The 20,176-nt window shown below is 37.7% G+C and overlaps 1 protein-coding gene across 1 annotated transcript in view; it reads right to left on the minus strand.

Annotated features, from left to right (window-relative positions):
* Window positions 1-656: 656 nt before the first annotated feature.
* LOC121376933 (T-complex protein 1 subunit alpha-like) overlaps window positions 657-20,176 on the minus strand; it is a 38,092-nt gene continuing 18,572 nt past the window's right edge. The window contains exons 6-12 of the mRNA XM_041504738.1: window positions 19,748-19,929; window positions 13,915-14,041; window positions 12,788-12,963; window positions 12,407-12,530; window positions 11,405-11,597; window positions 2,730-2,893; window positions 657-1,910 (exon numbers count right to left, since the gene is read on the minus strand). Coding sequence (XP_041360672.1) covers window positions 1,703-1,910; window positions 2,730-2,893; window positions 11,405-11,597; window positions 12,407-12,530; window positions 12,788-12,963; window positions 13,915-14,041; window positions 19,748-19,929 — 1,174 coding nt within the window. The 3' untranslated portion in view covers window positions 657-1,702. The remainder of the gene's footprint in view (window positions 1,911-2,729; window positions 2,894-11,404; window positions 11,598-12,406; window positions 12,531-12,787; window positions 12,964-13,914; window positions 14,042-19,747; window positions 19,930-20,176) is intronic.

Raw genomic sequence — 20,176 nt, forward strand, 5'->3', positions numbered from 1 at the left:
GTACATACCATGGCCTTTGTTACACCAGTCGTGGTGCACTGGCTGGAGCGAGAAATAGCCCAGTGGGGTACATGATCATGAATGAAATGTGTTGCCCGAATATTTTTGTTTTTATAATAGATTTATTTGCATTCATTAAGAATAGGGACTTAGCCCAGTGGTAACAGCACTTACAGGATCTTTGAGTTATTTTCGTGCCTATATCCAATTAAGGTTCAAGCACACTCTCCTGGGCACACACCTCAGCTATCTGGGCTGTTTGTCCAGGACAGTGAGTTAGCTGTTCGTGGTTAGTGAGAGAGAAGAGGGTGTAGTGGTGTTACACCTACAGAGTCGTTAAAACTCACTCTGGGTGGGAGCTGGTACCAGGCTGCGAACCCTGTACGCAACACGAGCTGCAAACCCAGTACCTGCCAGACTTAAGTCTGATGGCTTAACCACGACACCGAGGCCGGTGCAGGATCTTTTAAATGAACGATCTCACATACAGGATAGTACATACCATGGTCTTTAAAATACCAGTTGTAGTGCACTTGTTTATTGCGAGCTAGAACACACAACACATATATGACAAATTGTGGATAAACATTTTCATACGGGCCAGACTGACCTTCAACAGGAAATATGTTGTGATGAATAAAATACAAAAACTACTGTACAAAGATATTAATTTATTGCAGACACATAGCAACACAAAATACAGAAATGCTGAATCGTTAAGTACTGCGATGAGATGAAGGAAAGTTAACATGGTGCATCTTAACCAGTTTATCACTTACTCAGACTGATCGTGTGAAATGTTTATTACCATCACATATTTACAATCTAAACTGGAGAATTTTTCACCAAAATACAAATCTATTAAATTTGGAATTAGTATATTTCTTAAGGAGAAAAAAAAACCCACCCCATCATTTATCAAAACACAAATACTTCCTTTCCTTCACATTTCACTGGAGAATTTTAACTGTTTTTTGTTTTGTTTTCTTTGTTATAAACTATTCACACAAGCCTAGTAATTAAAGCAGCATTTTTAAGTAATAAAAAAGATTTGGAATTCAGAGAAAAACGTGACAAAATGTTGGATGGGCCATGAAAGAAAACTGTTCTTAAACACTGGCGTACCAAACCTCCTTAGACAAACTCCTTTTAATTGTGGACACAAACGAACGTGCCACATCATGATGAAAACCACCCTTACATAGCGGACACCTTTACAGACAATACTATCTAGTGTGACAATACCATTAAGTGGCCCACACATGACCAAACATATTGCTCAATACTCTTGTATTGACAATATTATTTGACAATTATAGATACTGATGGTTTATACTAAATTGGAATTAATTTGTATAAATAAATCACTGTTGCTATTCATGGTTTCTGAATTGCTGAATTGCCTCTCATTAGGGAGTAAAGTGAAATATATTAATACACAAAGTTATTAATCTGTTGGTGGATGATAAGATTGTGGCCAAATATTGATGTCAGTAATGTTAATCATGTATTTGGCAACTTGACACAAATAAATATCACAGCTGACATAACCCCTTGATAAAAGGTGACCTAACCCCTTGATAAAAGGGACAGGGTATTGCCAATGAAAGGTATCTGACATGACCCCTTGATAAAAGGGACAGTATTGCCTGAGTAAGGTGTCCACTATACCCAGGTGTGCAATTGTTCTAGTCTACTGTCATCAATCACAGAGCTCTCCGTCACGCATGGCCTCTCCGTACGACTTGGCCTTCTCCTCGGGCGCCAGTTTGATCATGTCGTCAATCCGGAGGATGGTGATGGCCGCCTCTGTGGCGAACTTGAGAGATTTGATCTTGGAGATGGCCGGTTCGAGGACTCCACACTTCTTGTTGTCGCGGACGGTGCCTTCGTACAGATCAAGACCCACCCTGTAAGCAGAAACAAAACATTGTAAACCGATGGCGAGTGTGTTCTGTATTGTGATTGCTTAATTACATTTTTCATGATGCCCACAAATGTTTCATTTTTAACGCCTTCGGTCCAAAATGATATTTGCGGAATCAAATCGACAATAGCACCTGCAAATCTAAAAAAAATGGTTTTCTCCTACTATAAATAAGATTTGCCATGCGTTCTCAGGGCTAGTTGTGGCTGACCAGTATGCTAATAAAAACCATTAGTGTGGTAGCAAGTAGTGTCAGATCACCATTAATTAACAAGTAGTGTCAGATTACCATTAATTAACAAGTAGTGTCAGATTACCATTAATTAACAAGTAGTGTCAGATTACCATTAATTCAACAACAATTCTGCAGAATTAATAGTCTTACCTACGATAAACGTTCCGGTGAGTAAAATGAAAACACATTTATTAATAAATAGAAATTCCCATAAGTCTTGGTGTGGTTATTGCCCTGTGAGCTTAAAAACATGGTGCTAAACTTTACGCTCGCCTTGTGTCTCATTACTAACAAGAATTCCTTGGAATTACATGTCTCGTTTTCGGAGCACTGTGATGAACATCCATAGGTGCAACCATAAACCAAGTTTTGCCGACCCAGGACTTATAGTTTGTCAAAAACTTATTTAAACGCGAAACTTTCATGCCTTCGCTGCAAAAGCAATACCTATATATCTCCTTTTGACTTTGTACAGGATAGACAAAAAGCAAAACTTCCTCTTCACACCACAAAAAAATATTGTTAGTTTTTATCTCAAGTTGTGAAGGTATTTGAGCCAATACTTACCACCGAAGCTTGGCCTGGTCAGGTTTTGTCTGTGACGTGTTGTGGTATGCCCGTAACTTAGCAACGAGGTCGGTGGAGTCCTGCGCCGCATTCACGGCTAGTTGTTTAGGAATGACCAGCAGAGACTTGGCAAACTCGGCTATGGCTAGCTGTTCACGAGATGCCTGGAATACACAAAGGAACGTTTTAGTTGTTTAGGAATGACCAGCCGAGACTTGGCAATTTTCTCTTTGCTGTTGCAAAGTTCCAAGACATCTTTGTCTCCTGTTAAGTCCTAGTACATTAAAAAAACAACCAAACTATTCAAATCATGTGGATGACAATAGTAACGTGGCTAAATCTCCTACCTGCAGCATATCAATCAACATATACACCACAGCTATAAATACCACCACCCATCACTCTTATTCTTAAAGTAAATCACATATACACCACAGATATAAATACCACCACCCATCACTCTTATTCTTAAAGTGAATCACATATACACCACAGATATAAATACCACCACCCATCACTCTTATTCTTAAAGTGAATCACATATACACCACAGATATAAATACTACCACATCACTCTTATTCTTAAAGTAAATCACATATACACCAGATATAAATACCACACATCACTCTTATTCTTAAAGTAAATCACATATACACCACAGATATAAATACCACACATCACTCTTATTCTTAAAGTGAATCACATATACACCACAGATATAAATACTACCACATCACTCTTATTCTTAAAGTAAATCACATATACACCACAGATATAAATACCACACATCACTCTTATTCTTAAAGTGAATCACATATACACCACAGCTATAAATACCACCACCCATCACTCTTATTCTTAAAGTGAATCAACATATACACCACAGCTATAAATACCACCACACATCACTCTTATTCTTAAAGTGAATCAACATATACACCACAGCTATAAATACCACCACCCATCACTCTTATTCTTAAAGTAAATCACATATACACCACAGCTATAAATACCACCACCCATCACTCTTATTCTTAAAGTGAATCACATATACACCACAGCTATAAATACTACACATCACTCTTATTCTTAAAGTGAATCACATATACACCACAGCTATAAATACCACCACCCATCACTCTTATTCTTAAAGTGAATCACATATACACCACAGCTATAAATACTACCACATCACTCTTATTCTTAAAGTGAATCACATATACACCACAGCTATAAATACCACCACCCATCACTCTTATTCTTAAAGTAAATCACATATACACCACAGATATAAATACCACACATCACTCTTATTCTTAAAGTGAATCAACATATACACCACAGCTATAAATACCACCACCCATCACTCTTATTCTTAAAGTAAATCACATATACACCACAGATATAAATACCACACATCACTCTTATTCTTAAAGTGAATCAACATATACACCAAAGATATAAATACTACACATCACTCTTATTCTTAAAGTAAATCAACATATACACCACATATATAAATACTACACATCACTCTTATTCTTAAAGTAAATCAACATATATATGCCAGAAAGAAACTTTCAGCTAACACACAAACTGGTTTAACTACACTGGTTCAGCTAAAACACGAACACAAGTTAAACTGGTTTAACTACACTGGTTTAGCTAAACACTTACACAAGTTAAACTGGGTCAATTATACTGGTTCAGCTAAAACACCTACACAAATTAAACTGATTTAACTATACTGGTGCAGCTAAAACACTTACACAAGTTAAACTGGGCCAATTATACTGGTTCAGCTAAAACACTTACACAAATTAAACTGGTTCAGCTAAAACACTTACACAAGTTAAACTGGTTCAACTACAATGGTTTAGCTAAAACACTTACACAAGTTAAACTGGTTTAACTACACTGGTTCAGCTAAAACACTTACACAAGTTAAACTGGGCCAATTATACTGGTTCAGCTAAAACACTTACACAAGTTAAACTGGTTAAAAACTACAAATTAAACTGGTTTAGCTAAAACACTTACACAAGTTAAGCTGGTTTAACTACACTGGTTCAGCTAAAACACACAAGTTAAACTGGATTAACTACACTGGTTCAGCTAAAACACGAACACAAGTTAAACTGGTTTAACTACACTGGTTCAGCTAAAACACGAACACAAGTTAAACTGGTTTAACTACACTGGTTTAGCTAAACACTTACACAAGTTAAACTGGTTTTACTATACTGGTTCAGCTAAAACACTTAGATACGTTAAACTGGGTCAATTATACTGGTTCAGCTAAAACAGTGACACAATTTAAACTGATTTAACTCTTCTGGTTCAGCTAAAACACTTACACAAGTTAAACTGGGTCAATTATACTGGTATAGCTAAAACACTTACACAAATTAAACTGATTTAACTATACTGGTGCAGCTAAAACACTTACACAAGTTAAACTGATTTAACCATACTGGTGCAGCTAAAACACTTACACAAATTAAACTGGTTCAGCTAAAACACTTACACAAGTTAAACTGGTTCAACTACACTGGTTTAGCTAAAACACTTACACAAGTTAAACTGGTTTAATTACACTGGTTCAGGTAAAAGACACAAGTTAAACTGGTTTAACTACATTGGTTCAGGTAAAACACTGACACAAGTTAAACTGGTTTAACTACACTGGTTCAGCTAAAACACACAGGTTATACTGGTTCAGCTAAAACACTTACCAGTGCTGCCACTTTATACTTTTTAAAAAGTATTGTACTTTTTTCTTGGAAATACTACTATTTATACCTTTTCTTAATATTTTTGTTTACATGAAAATACTTGATTTTTTTTTCTTTTCTGCAATCCAATTTCAAATAGACCATTGTAAGATTTGTGCTTTGCCAGTCTTTTTTCAAGAGTGTTTTCTTTTATTCTTTGTTGAGTGGAATGTTTGTAGAGCTCTCTGATCCTGCTGCTCTCGGTGACAGAGTAACAGAGTTCTGAAATATGTAGAACAGAGTGTTCAACAGTCATAAATCCTTCTGAAATATGTAGAACAGAGTGTTCAACAGTCATAAATCCTCACAACATGGTACACACAATTCCTCGAGGTTGGTCATAAGCAGCAAACATTAGTAGGACAAAGGTAGCGAATGTCATATGGTTACCTTTGCAGAGTGGCAGCACTGTTTTACACAAGTTAAACTGATTTAACTATACTGGTTCAGCTAAAACACTTACACAAGTTAAACTGATTTAACTATACTGGTACAGCTAAAACACTTACACAAGTTAAACTGGGTCAATTATACTGGTGTAGCTAAAACATTTACACAAGTTAAACTGGTTTAACTACACTGGTTCAGCTAAAACACGAACACAAGTTAAACTGGTTTAACTACACTGGTTTAGCTAAACACTTACACAAGTTAAACTGGTTTTACTATACTGGTTCAGCTAAAACACTTACATAAGTTAAACTGGGTCAATTATACTGGTTCAGCTAAAGCAGTAACACAAGTTAAACTGATTTAACTATACTGGTTCAGCTAAAACACTTGCACAAGTTAAACTGGTTTAACTATACTGGTTCAGCTAAAACACTTACACAATTAAACTGGGTCAATTTTACTGGTTCAGCTAAAACACTGACACAAGTTAAACTGATTTACACAAGTTAAACTAACTTAACTATACTGGTTCAGCTAAAACACTGACACAAGTTAAACTAATTTAACTATACTGGTGCAGCTAAAACACTTACACAAATTAAACTGGGTCAGTTATACTGGATCAGCTAAAACACTTACACAAATTAAACTGATTTAACTATACTGGTGCAGCTAAAACACTTACACAAGTTAAACTGATTTAACTATACTGGTGCAGCTAAAACACTTACACAAGTTAAACTGGGCCAATTATACTGGTTCAGCTAAAACACTTACACAAATTAAACTGGTTCAGCTAAAACACTTACACAAGTTAAGCTGGTTTAACTACACTGGTTCAGCTAAAACACACAAGTTAAACTGGTTTAACTACATTAGTGCCCTAATATCTACCAGTTGACTTATGTTAACAATATTAATAATGTATCATACACACGACTGTGCCAAAACACTCCCAAGATGTTGGCGTCATGAACTGAACAGTTAAAGCTAAAGTTTGTTTTGTTTAATGACACCACTGGAGCACATTGATAAATTAACTATCGGCTATTGGATGTCAAACATTTGGTAATTTTGACAAATAGTCATCAGGGGAAACCCACTACATTTTTCCTAATGCAGCAAGGTATCTTTTGTTTGCACTTTCCCACAGACAGGAAAGCACATACCACGGCCTTTGACCAGTTGTAGTGCATTGGTTGGGATAATAAAAACCCAATCAGTTGAATGGATCTTCGATCCTGCGACACAAGCACATCAAGAAAGCACTCAACCGACTGAGTTAAATCCCACCCGTAAATTGAACAAGAATGGGCAGCCATCTTGTTGCAATAAACAAATTATTTTATCATGTCCATCACAAATTGCTTAAATTTTGGGAGAAGTATATATTATATTTTTAACATCCGTTTTGTGACTTCGGCAATAATTTATCATGTCTACGGTATTAATTTTAGGTTTGTTACAGCACGGCAGCACGTAGATATAAGAATCACAAACACGATTCTGCAACACTGTTTCTGTATCCCGTGTGTATAACCGACAGATACCAACGTGGTACCGTCAGCAAAGTCACGGGAGAGAACATCTGCTGAGAGTTGTTCAAAACACAGTTAACACAAATGTCCAAAACAAAGGACTGAATCTATAGAAATAACCTGAAAATATAGGTTAAAACTATTAAGAACAACCAAAGGTATTCATAACTAATCAAAGCTGAAGTATATTTCGTATTTGTGCAATATTATTAATAAAAAGGAAAATATCAGACTATTGTCATTTAACTATGCTCTGAACAATCGGGCCTTGCCAGTGAATGAAACAATATATTCCAAACTACAATTCAACAAGCAACATGTGTTGTCCATATCACAGAATATTTTGTTTTCAAAATGTTGGGTTAGCAACAGCTGTTAACTGATTGGAAATTGACAAGCAGCCACTGTTTACTGTTTAGAATTGTTCAGCCATGTCTGAACCTGCATAGCCAACCACGAAGTGATATCAAACAAAATGTTCCCTGCCCGTCAGTGAACCGAAATATCACTGCAGTTACGCCAGGGCAAACACGAGAGATTTAATTACTCGGTAATCAAATGCAAATTCAGTGGAATATATATTTAATAATTAATAGATTCTCCACACAGGTAATTAGAAAATTTACATATTCATTAGCCTATATTTTAATTTATTAATATTAAGTAAGTTGCATCTGACGAACTGCTAAGAACAAAACATCCACCTTAAATGTTACTAATTGTTTTTAGACGTCATTTTTATGATGACACACTTCTTAGAATTACCAAAAACCTGGAGACAGATAGATATGGATTGATATAAATTATGTGCCATGTGCATCCACCTTCATGTCATGAAATTGATAAACATGCATTATTATTTTGGAATTATGTTTTAATAATTAAAGAATTAAAGAAAAACGTTTTAGTTATCTTGGTGTACTGAATTCAAAAACAAATATTGAAATTAAAATCAGGATTTACAGAAAATGGTACCAATTCCTAATTCCAGATACACTGTAAAATAATTGACAATGTCACGGCTCAGCAGACAACAAAAATACGACTTCTGTACAATAGTGACGAGCCGTGTTACTGTTTCCCATTTGTATAACCAAGACACCACCAGACGATGAATCGGCAAAGTAATGGGAACGCGACTGTGTGTCAGCGGTATAAACTGGAGACCAAGAACTGTTCATGTGCATTTCAGATGAGAAAGAACTTAAGTTTCATTTTTAAATATGGATTGAAACAACATCATCTTCATATTGACACAAATGTACTGAATGAATGAATGAATGTTTAATGACACCCCAGAACGAAAAATCAAATGTACCGATTTATTAAAGGGACATTCCTGAGTTTGCTGCACATTTTAAGATGATATCGACTAACAAAGATTTTTTAACGATTGTAATTACATATCAAATATATTTTTCTGCATAAAATATTAGTGGCTGTATATTAAACATGTTTCGGATCGTTCTAATATTTGTACTAGGTTAAATTTCATCTTATTTCCTAAAATATTGTTTTTTCTTATGTACGAAATTATTTGAAGACAAAATCCAGTTTGGGCTTCTTACAAATATTAAGACGACCAGAAACCCATTGAATATGCAGACACTGATATTCTAAACAAGAAAATATATTTATTATGTACGTTTAATCGTAGAAGTATTTTATTAGTCGGAAACATCTTTCAATGCAACAAACTCAGGAATATCCCTTTAGCAGTGGTTGGGGGGGGGGGGGGGGGGGGGGCTGTTTAATTAAGTTATGTCCCTTTAATTATCAGCTATTGGATGTCAAACATTTGGCAATTTTTACATATAGTCTTCGAGGAAACAGACTACATTTTTGCATTAGTATCAAGGACCATGGGCGTATTTAGGGGGGCTGGAGAGGTTGATTTGCCCGAAATTTTACCCAAATAAAAACTGCCCGAATTTCCCCCACTGTTTTGCCCGAATTTGGGGGGCCAATTGCCCCCCCCCCCTCCCCCCCTGGTCGTACGCCCATGGCAAGGACGCCATATAACCGTAAATAAAATGTGTTGATTGCGTCGTTAAATAAAACATTTCCTTCCTTCCTAGTAGCAAGGGATCTTTTATATACTGTCAAAAAAGAAACGCATAGGTAATAGGGAAAGAAGAAAAGTGTTTGATTTTACAAAATATCGGGGGTTTTTTACAATGTTGCTGAATGACCATGTTTGTGAATGTTCCTGGAATGGGACAGCCTGCCCAAATGCACCCTAAAACAAATTAAATGCACGTTGTGCGACAACTGCAGGAAATCGGCGTGAAATAGTCAGATTTTGGCGAATGCACATGAAACTCGGGGAAAATATTGGGGTAGTGATGGGTATTTAAAGCTGCAATGCTTGCAATGATGCCTCATTTCCATTTCAACGTAGATGAGTTACAAGATGCCAAGACTAAGCCTGCCGAATCGAAACATTGCAATAGGCCGCCTCCAGTTAAGTGAATCGCAGTCAGCAGTAGCACGCCACATGAATGTCCATCAGAGCACCATTTCACATCTCTGGGACAGCTGAAGACCGGCCCAGAAGTGGAAGACCTCGCGTAACAACTGCAGCTCTGCACTTGCGTCACCAAACTGCTACAGCAACAAACACTGCTGGACGCAAACTTGGTTTGAGAAGGGTGTCTGCAGAAACCATTCGGAACCAACTTCGAGAAGCTGGTTTATGGGCTAGGAGACCGTATGTTGGCCCCGTCCCGCGACCTCAACATCGATATTTACGTGTTCGCACGAATGAACAGGGGTAGAACTTGGGAAAGTGGTGGTGAGTATGGTTCATCGACGAGTCACGTTTCCTTCTACAGCGACATGATGGACGACAATGTGTTTACAGATGCCGCAATGAACATTTTGCCAACAACGCATCGCCCAAGTTGACAGATTCGGTGGAGGGAGTGTCATGATGTGGGGAGCCATCTCTTACACCGGCAGAAGTGAACTTGTGTTCGTACTCATTCAATCTATGCCAAGGAGATGTCGCGCAGTGATTGTTGCTGCTGCTGGTGGCCACACAAGGTACTGATTTCAGCACCCTCGTGCGATGCTGTTTGGTGACAAAAACGCCTCCACTGCCGTCAGTCCATAGCAAGAACATTGTCACATACTCATGTATAATTTGACTGTGATACAATCATAAATAACAAAATTATGCCACTTTGTATTAAAGAGATAATTTCATGAATATTTCGCCTATGCGTTTCTTTTTTGAAAGTGTATGTACTATCTAACAGACATGGCACACATACCATGGTCTTTAATATAGCAGTTATGGCACACTGGCTGAAACGATCTTAGAGAGGAAACCCGTTAGATTTTTGCATTAGTAGCAAGGGATTTTTTATATGCACTATCCCAGAGACATGACACACACACCATGGTCTTTGATATAGCAGTTATGGTGCTCTGGCTGGAACGAGAAATAGCCCAATGGGCCCACCGACGAGGATTGATCCTAAACAAAGTGCACATAACATAAGAGCTTTGCCACTGGGTTGCATCCCGCTCTTTATAAGGATCTCAGAATATAATCTTACGTCTATGGAGATAATAAATTCAAATATTTTACACTGTAACAGGGATCCCACAATCAGAAACATCACAAGATCTATATTCCATCCCACATCTTTTTACATACTACTGAATTTACTACAAGTCATTTACTTCTCAGCAGACTGTTTTCCTAACTGCACACTAAAATAGTGTCAAATGGTCATTTCCAAAACACTTTTACTCTTCTTCTGAAGTCAAACCAATAATTTCAGTTTGGTCTGAAGTAACAAGAAAAGTGAAAGTGTTTTGGAACTAACAAAGACATACAATTTCTGTGTGCAATTTACAAATCAATCGGCTCGGAAATAAATAACGTAGTAAATTACAAAGTATGAAAAAAATGTGATCCCTGTGTGACAGCAGACAATAGTAGTAAGACAGACAACTGACCAGCGATGTGGCGAAGTTCTCCAGGTAGATGGAGAGAGCAGCCTCGACAGCACCGCCCCCCGCGACCACAGACTTCGACTCGAGGACTCGTTTGACAACACACAGTGCGTCGTGAATTGACCGCTCCATCTCGTCAACCATGAAGTCATTAGCACCTCGCAGGATGATTGACGCAGCCGACCTCGACTTTGTGCTGAAATAATTACAAAATATTATAATTATTATAAAAACAATTAAAATTAAATTAAATTACCAAAGCAGGGCTCGAACATAACAATTTGACCCCAACGCAATTAAAAAACAAACAAAATTGCCATGGGTAAAACGGCCCACCGATGGCAACTTAAAAAGTGACATTTGCAGTAAATATTATTTTGCTATATGTAGTCATATTTACAAATGTACAAATGTATCCATTTTGTCATCACTGAAGAGCTTTACCAATGGCACAAAAGTGCTGTCAGTCATGCTCCTAACCTATGGCAATTTATATCTCCATGACAGCAAGCCAGTCTGTCTAGTAAAAAAAAAAATTCAAAAAAAAAAAAATTCAATTAGAAGTGTTTTTCTCTCCATTTTTTATGAACATTTTACCATTTTACACCCACATTATATGCAAAAAAATTATATTTAATTGCGTTTAATCAGGCAAACCAAGTTATTAGCAATAGAGTGAATTGTGTCGGAAAGATCCATAGCCAAATTCAAGCCTTAGTTGGCCAAACAAAATGTCACAAAATTAAAAGAGACTTCAAATAATTGGAACTTTTCAAATTAATTTTCTGGTGATTTAATCATGAAATACATTTGACAAATTTTAATCTGCAACTGTCAACTTGGCAAACAGCTATATCGATGCATACAGGTTATTAATATATAGATTTTTTATTAATACAAACTGAAGTATTTCTTATCATTTAGTCGGATTACAACAAATTAAAAACTTTTTAATACATCTCCCTGTTTAATAATATTGTACAATGAGATGTTTTCAGCGATTACCCTTTAATAAGAATGAGTTCGTCATCACATATTCTGTCCACAGTGACTTCCTCCGCGTGACCGAGTTGAGACGCTTCGAATGATTCTTCACCATCCAGGTTCGCCAGTGACACCATGAACGTTGCTGAAAAATAAATCATTCAAAAGTCAAACAATATATTTCAATACCAAAACTTCTATATTTTGTATTTGCAGGGTATGATAAACTGGCATCGACACAATACTGATACCAAATGGCCCTCCATTGACCATTGATTCTACAATATATATTTTAAAAATTAAATAATATATATTTTTTGAAATTACAGATTGTTGTGTTGTAACGTTTATATGACAATTTTTTTTTTATAATCCTGACTGCTTTGAAATGATACTATGTACCTCCTGTTGCCTTGGCGATTCTCTTGAGGTCAGCTTTCTTACACCGCCTGACGCCCATGACGCCGGCCTCCACGAAATACTTGAGACAGAGATCGTCGATACCGCCAGTCGTCAAAATGACGTTCGCTCCTGCCGACACTATCTTCTGTATACGCTCTTTAGTGATGTCAAACTCTCTGAAACAAACATAATACACTCATTTATCATACAATATCTTACATTTCCAGTGCAATCAAAGTATGTGATACTTTACAGATCACATACTAAGAATTTGATAACTTTGCAAATTAGATGTAAATCAATCAAGGTCATGGTACTAAATTTATTGACATTTAAGCAAACATACTAGGGTGACGTTCCATAACTGACGTATGCATTTATAGTCATCAAACTAAAATATTTCAACAGCAAGCTTACACTGAAATCTGTTCAGCATTCAGAAAACAAAAAACATTAAGCACTAGTTTATTGTTATGTAAGGATATCCAAAATGACGTCATTCCCATTCAAAAAGACAATGCGTCACATATTCTTACATCATTTGAATATCCGGTAATGGCAGACTGGAATTAAAGTAGTGCGTAGTTGTATTAAGCTTGAGATTATATGATAAAAAGATTATTACCCTCCTGTGTTTCGGTATCATCAATATCATATATTAGGAATAAAAATAATGTATTATGCTCACATAATACAATTTTTATTTCTAATATATGATACTTACAATACCGAAAAACACTGGTAATAACCTCTATATATAATTAGTGATAACTGCTTTCTAATTCTGAATGAAAGGAAATATACCGACCCCCCCCCCCCCCCCCCAATATAAACCCACCCAAATCTCGCAAAAAAGAGAAGAGGAAGCACTCTACAAAAGGAAAAAAAAATATTAAAAAGGGAAAAAACCCACAAACAAATTTAAGAAAATAAAAATATATCACAATTTTAACTATTGTAAAACAAAAATACATTCAAACATATTGACAGCCACAAATATCGCTAGGGTTTAAGCTAGACGCTATAAATTAATAGCAATTTCATTAATCTGATAACAAAAGTAATTGGAGCCAAATCCATGTTACATTTACCTGTATATTTGAGTATGACTAAGTAAAGTAACTGACCGTTGCCTCATTGCGTCCAGCTGATAGGGGTCGTCCACCAGTAACTCCACTCCCAGCTTCATCTTCGACTTCTGCAGGGTGAAGTCAAGACACGCGATCTTAGCCGGCGATACCCTCTTAAACATAGCTACAAACATAAAACATTGTTTAACCCATTACAGGTTGAAGTCAAGACACACGATCTTAGCCGGCGATACCCTCTTAAACATAGCTACAAACATAAAACATTGTTTAACCCATTACAGGTTGAAGTCAAGACACGCGATCTTAGCCGGCGATACCCTCTTAAACATAGCTACAAACACAAAACATTGTTTAACCCATTACAGGCTGCAGTCAAGACACACGATCTTAGCCGGCGATACCCTCTTAAACATAGCTACAAACACAAAACATTGTTTAACCCATTACAGGCTGCAGTCAAGACACGCGATCTTAGCCGGCGATACCCTCTTAAACATAGCTACAAACATAAAACATTGTTTAACCCATTACAGGTTGAAGTCAAGACACGCGATCTTAGCCGGCGATATCCTCTTAGACATAGCTACACAAATAAAACATTGTTTAACCCATTACAGGTTGAAGTCAAGACACGCGATCTTAGCTGGCAATACCCTCTTAGACATAGCTACACAAATAAAATATTGTTTAACCCATTACAGGCTGCAGTCAAGACACGCGATCTTAGCCGGCGATATCCTCTTAGACATAGCTACACAAATAAAACATTGTTTAACCCATTACAGGTTGAAGTCAAGACACGCGATCTTAGCTGGCAATACCCTCTTAGACATAGCTACACAAATAAAATATTGTTTAACCCATTACAGGCTGCAGTCAAGACACGCGATCTTAGCCGGCGATATCCTCTTAGACATAGCTACACAAATAAAACATTGTTTAACCCATTACAGGTTGAAGTCAAGACACGCGATCTTAGCTGGCAATACCCTCTTAGACATAGCTACACAAATAAAACATTGTTTAACCCATTACAGGGTGAAGTCAAGACACGCGATCTTAGCCGGCGATATCCTCTTAGACATAGCTACAAACACAAAACATTGTTTAACCCATTACAGGCTGAAGTCAATACGCGATCTTAGCTGGCGATATCCTCTTAGACATAGCTACACAAATAAAACATTGTTTAACCCATTACAGGCTAAGTCAAGACATGCGATCTTAGCTGGCGATATCCTCTTAGACATAGCTACACAAATAAAACATTGTTTAACCCATTACAGGCTGCAGTCAATACATGCGATCTTAGCCGGCGATATCCTCTTAGACATAGCTACAAACACAAAACATTGTTTAACCCATTACAGGCTGAAGTCAAGACATGTGATCTTAGCCGGCGATATCCTCTTAAGACATAGCTACACAAATAAAACATTGTTTAACCCATTATAAGCTGAAGTCAAGACATGCGATCTTAGCCGGCGATATCCTCTTAGACATAGCTACACAAATAAACATTGTTTAACCCATTACAGGCTGAAGTCAAGACATGCGATCTTAGCCGGCGATATCCTCTTAGACATAGCTACAAACACAAAACATTGTTTAACCCATTACAGGCTGAAGTCAAGACATGTGATCTTAGCCGGCGATATCCTCTTAAGACATAGCTACACAAATAAAACATTGTTTAACCCATTATAAGCTGAAGTCAAGACATGCGATCTTAGCCGGCGATTTCCTCTTAGACATGGCTACACAAATAAACATTGTTTAACCCATTACAGGCTGAAGTCAAGACACGCGATCTTAGCCGGCGATATCCTCTTAGACATAGCTACAAACACAAAACATTGTTTAACCCATTACAGGTTGAAGTCAAGACACGCGATCTTAGACGGCAATATCCTCTTAAGACATAGCTACACAAATAAAACATTGTTTAACCCATTACAGGTTGAAGTCAAGACACGCGATCTTAGCCGGCGATATCCTCTTAAGACATAGCTACATAAATAAAACATTGTTTAACCCATTACAGGCTGAAGTCAATACGCGATCTTAGCCGGCGATATCCTCTTAAGACATAGCTACACAAATAAAACATTGTTTAACCCATTACAGGCTGAAGTCAAGACACGATCTTAGCCGGCGATATCCTCTTAGACATAGCTACACAAATAAAACATTGTTTAACCCATTACAAGCTGAAGTCAATATGCGATCTTAGCCGGCGATATCCTCTTAAGACATAGCTACACAAATAAAACATTGTTTAACCCATTACAGGCTGAAGTCAAGACACGCGATCTTAGCCGGCGATATCCTCTTAGACATAGCTACACAAATAAAACATTGTTTAACCCATTACAGGCTGAAGTCAATACACGATCTTAGCCGGCGATATCCTCTTAAACATAGCTACACAAATAAAACATTGTTTAACCCATTACAGGCTGAAGTCAAGACACGATCTTAGCCGGCGATATCCTCTTAGACATAGCTACACAAATAAAACATTGTTTAACCCATTACAGGCTGAAGTCAATACGCGATCTTAGCCGGCGATATCCTCTTAAGACATAGCTACACAAATAAAACATTGTTTAACCCATTACAGGCTGAAGTCAATACACGATCTTAGCCGGCGATATCCTCTTAAGACATAGCTACACAAATAAAACATTGTTTGACCCATTACAGTGTTCCTAACTTTGTATTTCACAACTTTTTAAGCATTTTTCATGACCCTTTTTATGGACATAATTTTACAATGTTTCTCATCTTGTTATTAGTCCCCCTCCGTCCCATATAGTTTTTGTGACTTCTATATTATGGTAGCCCCACTCCCATGGCTAGTGATATTCAATGTTGGGCTAGTCAATAACTACTATTGCCATGCCCAACGGCTAGTGAAAAAAACAAAAGTTGTGAAATGCTGTATTTGTTTATTTAGTAAATATGAATATCCTCTTCCCAAATCTAAGGGTTTTTAAGCTCTATCTTCCTCTTTAGGTGACATATCTGATTATTACTATGAGTAAAATTGTGTTTACTTAAAAGTAAGGCTAGTAAATGTTTAATCGTGGCTAGTGAATGTTTAATGGTGGCCAGTGAATGTTTAATGGTGGCCAGTGAATGTTTAATGGTGGCCAGTGAATGTTTAATGGTGGCTAGTGAATGTTTAATCGTGGCTAGTGAATGTTTAATCGTGGCCAGTGAATGTTTAATCGTGGCCAGTGAATGTTTAATGGTGGCTAGTGAATGTTTAATCGTGGCTAGTGAATGTTTAATGGTGGCCAGTGAATGTTTAATCGTGGCCAGTGAATGTTTAATGGTGGCCAGTGAATGTTTAATGGTGGCCAGTGAATGTTTAACGGTGGCCAGTGAATGTTTAACCGTGGCCAGTGAATGTTTAACCGTGGCCAGTGAATGTTTAACGGTGGCCAGTGAATGTTTAATGGTGGCCAGTGAATGTTTAATGGTGGCCAGTGAATGTTTAATGGTGGCCAGTGAATGTTTAATGGTGGCCAGTGAATGTTTAATGGTGGCCAGTGAATGTTTAATGGTGGCCAGTGAATGTTTAATGGTGGCCAGTGAATGTTTAATCGTGGCCAGTGAATGTTTAATCGTGGCCAGTGAATGTTTAATGGTGGCCAGTGAATGTTTAATGGTGGCCAGTGAATGTTTAATCGTGGCCAGTGAATGTTTAATGGTGGCCAGTGAATGTTTAATGGTGGCTAGTGAATGTTTAACGGTGGCCAGTGAATGTTTAACGGTGGCCAGTGAACGTTTAACGGTGGCCAGTGAACGTTTAATCGTGGCCAGTGAACGTTTAATGGTGGCCAGTGAATGTTTAATGGTGGCCAGTGAATGTTTAATGGTGGCCAGTGAATGTTTAATCGTGGCCAGTGAATGTTTAATCGTGGCCAGTGAATGTTTAATCGTGGCCAGTGAATGTTTAATGGTGGCCAGTGAATGTTTAATGGTGGCCAGTGAATGTTTAATGGTGGCCAGTGAATGTTTAATCCTGGCCAGTGAATGTTTAATGGTGGCCAGTGAATGTTTAATCGTGGCCAGTGAATGTTTAATCGTGGCCAGTGAATGTTTAATGGTGGCCAGTGAATGTTTAATGGTGGCTAGTGAATGTTTAATCGTGGCCAGTGAATGTTTAATGGTGGCCAGTGAATGTTTAATGGTGGCTAGTGAATGTTTAATCGTGGCCAGTGAATGTTTAATCGTGGCTAGTGAATGTTTAATGGTGGATGTTTAATGGTGGCCAGTGAATGTTTAATCGTGGCCAGTGAATGTTTAATGGTGGCCAGTGAATGTTTAATCGTGGCCAGTGAATGTTTAACGGTGGCCAGTGAATGTTTAACGGTGGCCAGTGAATGTTTAACGGTGGCCAGTGAATGTTTAACGGTGGCCAGTGAATGTTTAACGGTGGCCAGTGAATGTTTAACGGTGGCCAGTGAATGTTTAACGGTGGCCAGTGAATGTTTAACGGTGGCCAGTGAATGTTTAATCGTGGCCAGTGAATGTTTAATCGTGGCCAGTGAATGTTTAATGGTGGCCAGTGAATGTTTAATCGTGGCCAGTGAATGTTTAATCGTGGCCAGTGAATGTTTAATGGTGGCCAGTGAATGTTTAATGGTGGCCAGTGAATGTTTAATCGTGGCCAGTGAATGTTTAATGGTGGCCAGTGAATGTTTAATGGTGGCCAGTGAATGTTTAATGGTGGCCAGTGAATGTTTAATCGTGGCCAGTGAATGTTTAATGGTGGCCAGTGAATGTTTAATGGTGGCCAGTGAATGTTTAATGGTGGCCAGTGAATGTTTAATGGTGGCCAGTGAATGTTTAATGGTGGCCAGTGAACGTTTAATCGTGGCCAGTGAACGTTTAATCGTGGCCAGTGAACGTTTAATCGTGGCCAGTGAACGTTTAATCGTGGCTAGTGAATGTTTAATGGTGGCCAGTGAATGTTTAATCGTGGCCAGTGAATGTTTAATGGTGGCCAGTGAATGTTTAATCGTGGCTAATGAATGTTTAATGGTGGCCAGTGAATGTTTAATCGTGGCTAATGAATGTTTAATCGTGGGTAGTAAAAAAATTTAAATCACTGATCCCATGGCCAGTAATTTTTATAAAAATTACATCTCTGGTTTTCCATTTTTTGGGGGGGGGGGGGGGGGGGGGGGGGGGCTCAAGTTACTGAGCTGCAAATTTGTGTATAGTTTTATCATGTAGAATTACAAATCAAAATTGTCTTTCATATGTATTTTTTACAGAGCCATGGCCCTTGAACTTAGGCTATGTGAAAATGTATTGGGGCCTGGTAGTGGTCACACATTGCTTTAGATAAAGTGCCATCCATTTTTGTTTTCTGTAACCGTTCTACAAACATTTTTTTTTTTTTTACAAGAGTTATGGCCCTTTTTATAAAATCCACTAGCCATGTGATCAATGATTTTTTTTAATTTACTAGCCACAATTAAAATTCATATTTACAAAATAAGACTTAAATGTAGCATTTGTCAACTTTTTTTCAATAGCAGTCGGGCATAGCAATAGTAGTTATTTACTAGCCCAACAATTAATATCACTAGCCATGGGAGTGGGGCTACCATAATCTAGAAGCCCTGTAAAATGTATTGGACCTGGAAGGGAACTTGTATTGCTTCAGCAGTACTTTCAGAATGCTCGTTTTAAATGGAAAAACAAAATGGATAAAATTTACACAGAAAATAAATTGTTCATAATCCTCCTACACTAGGTACAAAACTATTTTGCCAATGATGCCGCCGTAACCATCCCTTCCCTTCCTCCCACCAAATCACTAGTTTGACAACCAGCCAACCAAACATACCTTGAGAAGCTATTGTGCAGTTAAGAGCGTAACCCTGTACTAGCGTGCTCTCTCTCGAACTCTTCCCATGAGCCTTCAGGACATTGACGGCCTTGATGGGATAGCGGAATCCTCCCTTGCCGTCGGCCGTCTTGATCGCATTAGCCGCGTCCACACACATGTTGGCGAAGAAGTCCGAATCACTCGGTGGAATCAAGGAACATAACTTCAAAACAATCTCTCACTACAGGCTGCCATACATGACACAAACGATCAGGGCCAGAGCTTATAAAACTTTTAGAGTCCAGACTCAATCTATAATGATGTTAAGCTCATATGGCTTTGTCATAACATTAGTGTCTCAGACTCTAATGAGTCGAGTCTGGATTCTATTAAAAGGTTTTATAAGCACGAGGGTCTATGCTTATAAAACTTTTCTAGTCCAGACTC

The sequence above is a fragment of the Gigantopelta aegis genome, chromosome 7, assembly GCF_016097555.1.
Source record: "Gigantopelta aegis isolate Gae_Host chromosome 7, Gae_host_genome, whole genome shotgun sequence".
Classification (NCBI taxonomy): domain Eukaryota; kingdom Metazoa; phylum Mollusca; class Gastropoda; order Neomphalida; family Peltospiridae; genus Gigantopelta; species Gigantopelta aegis.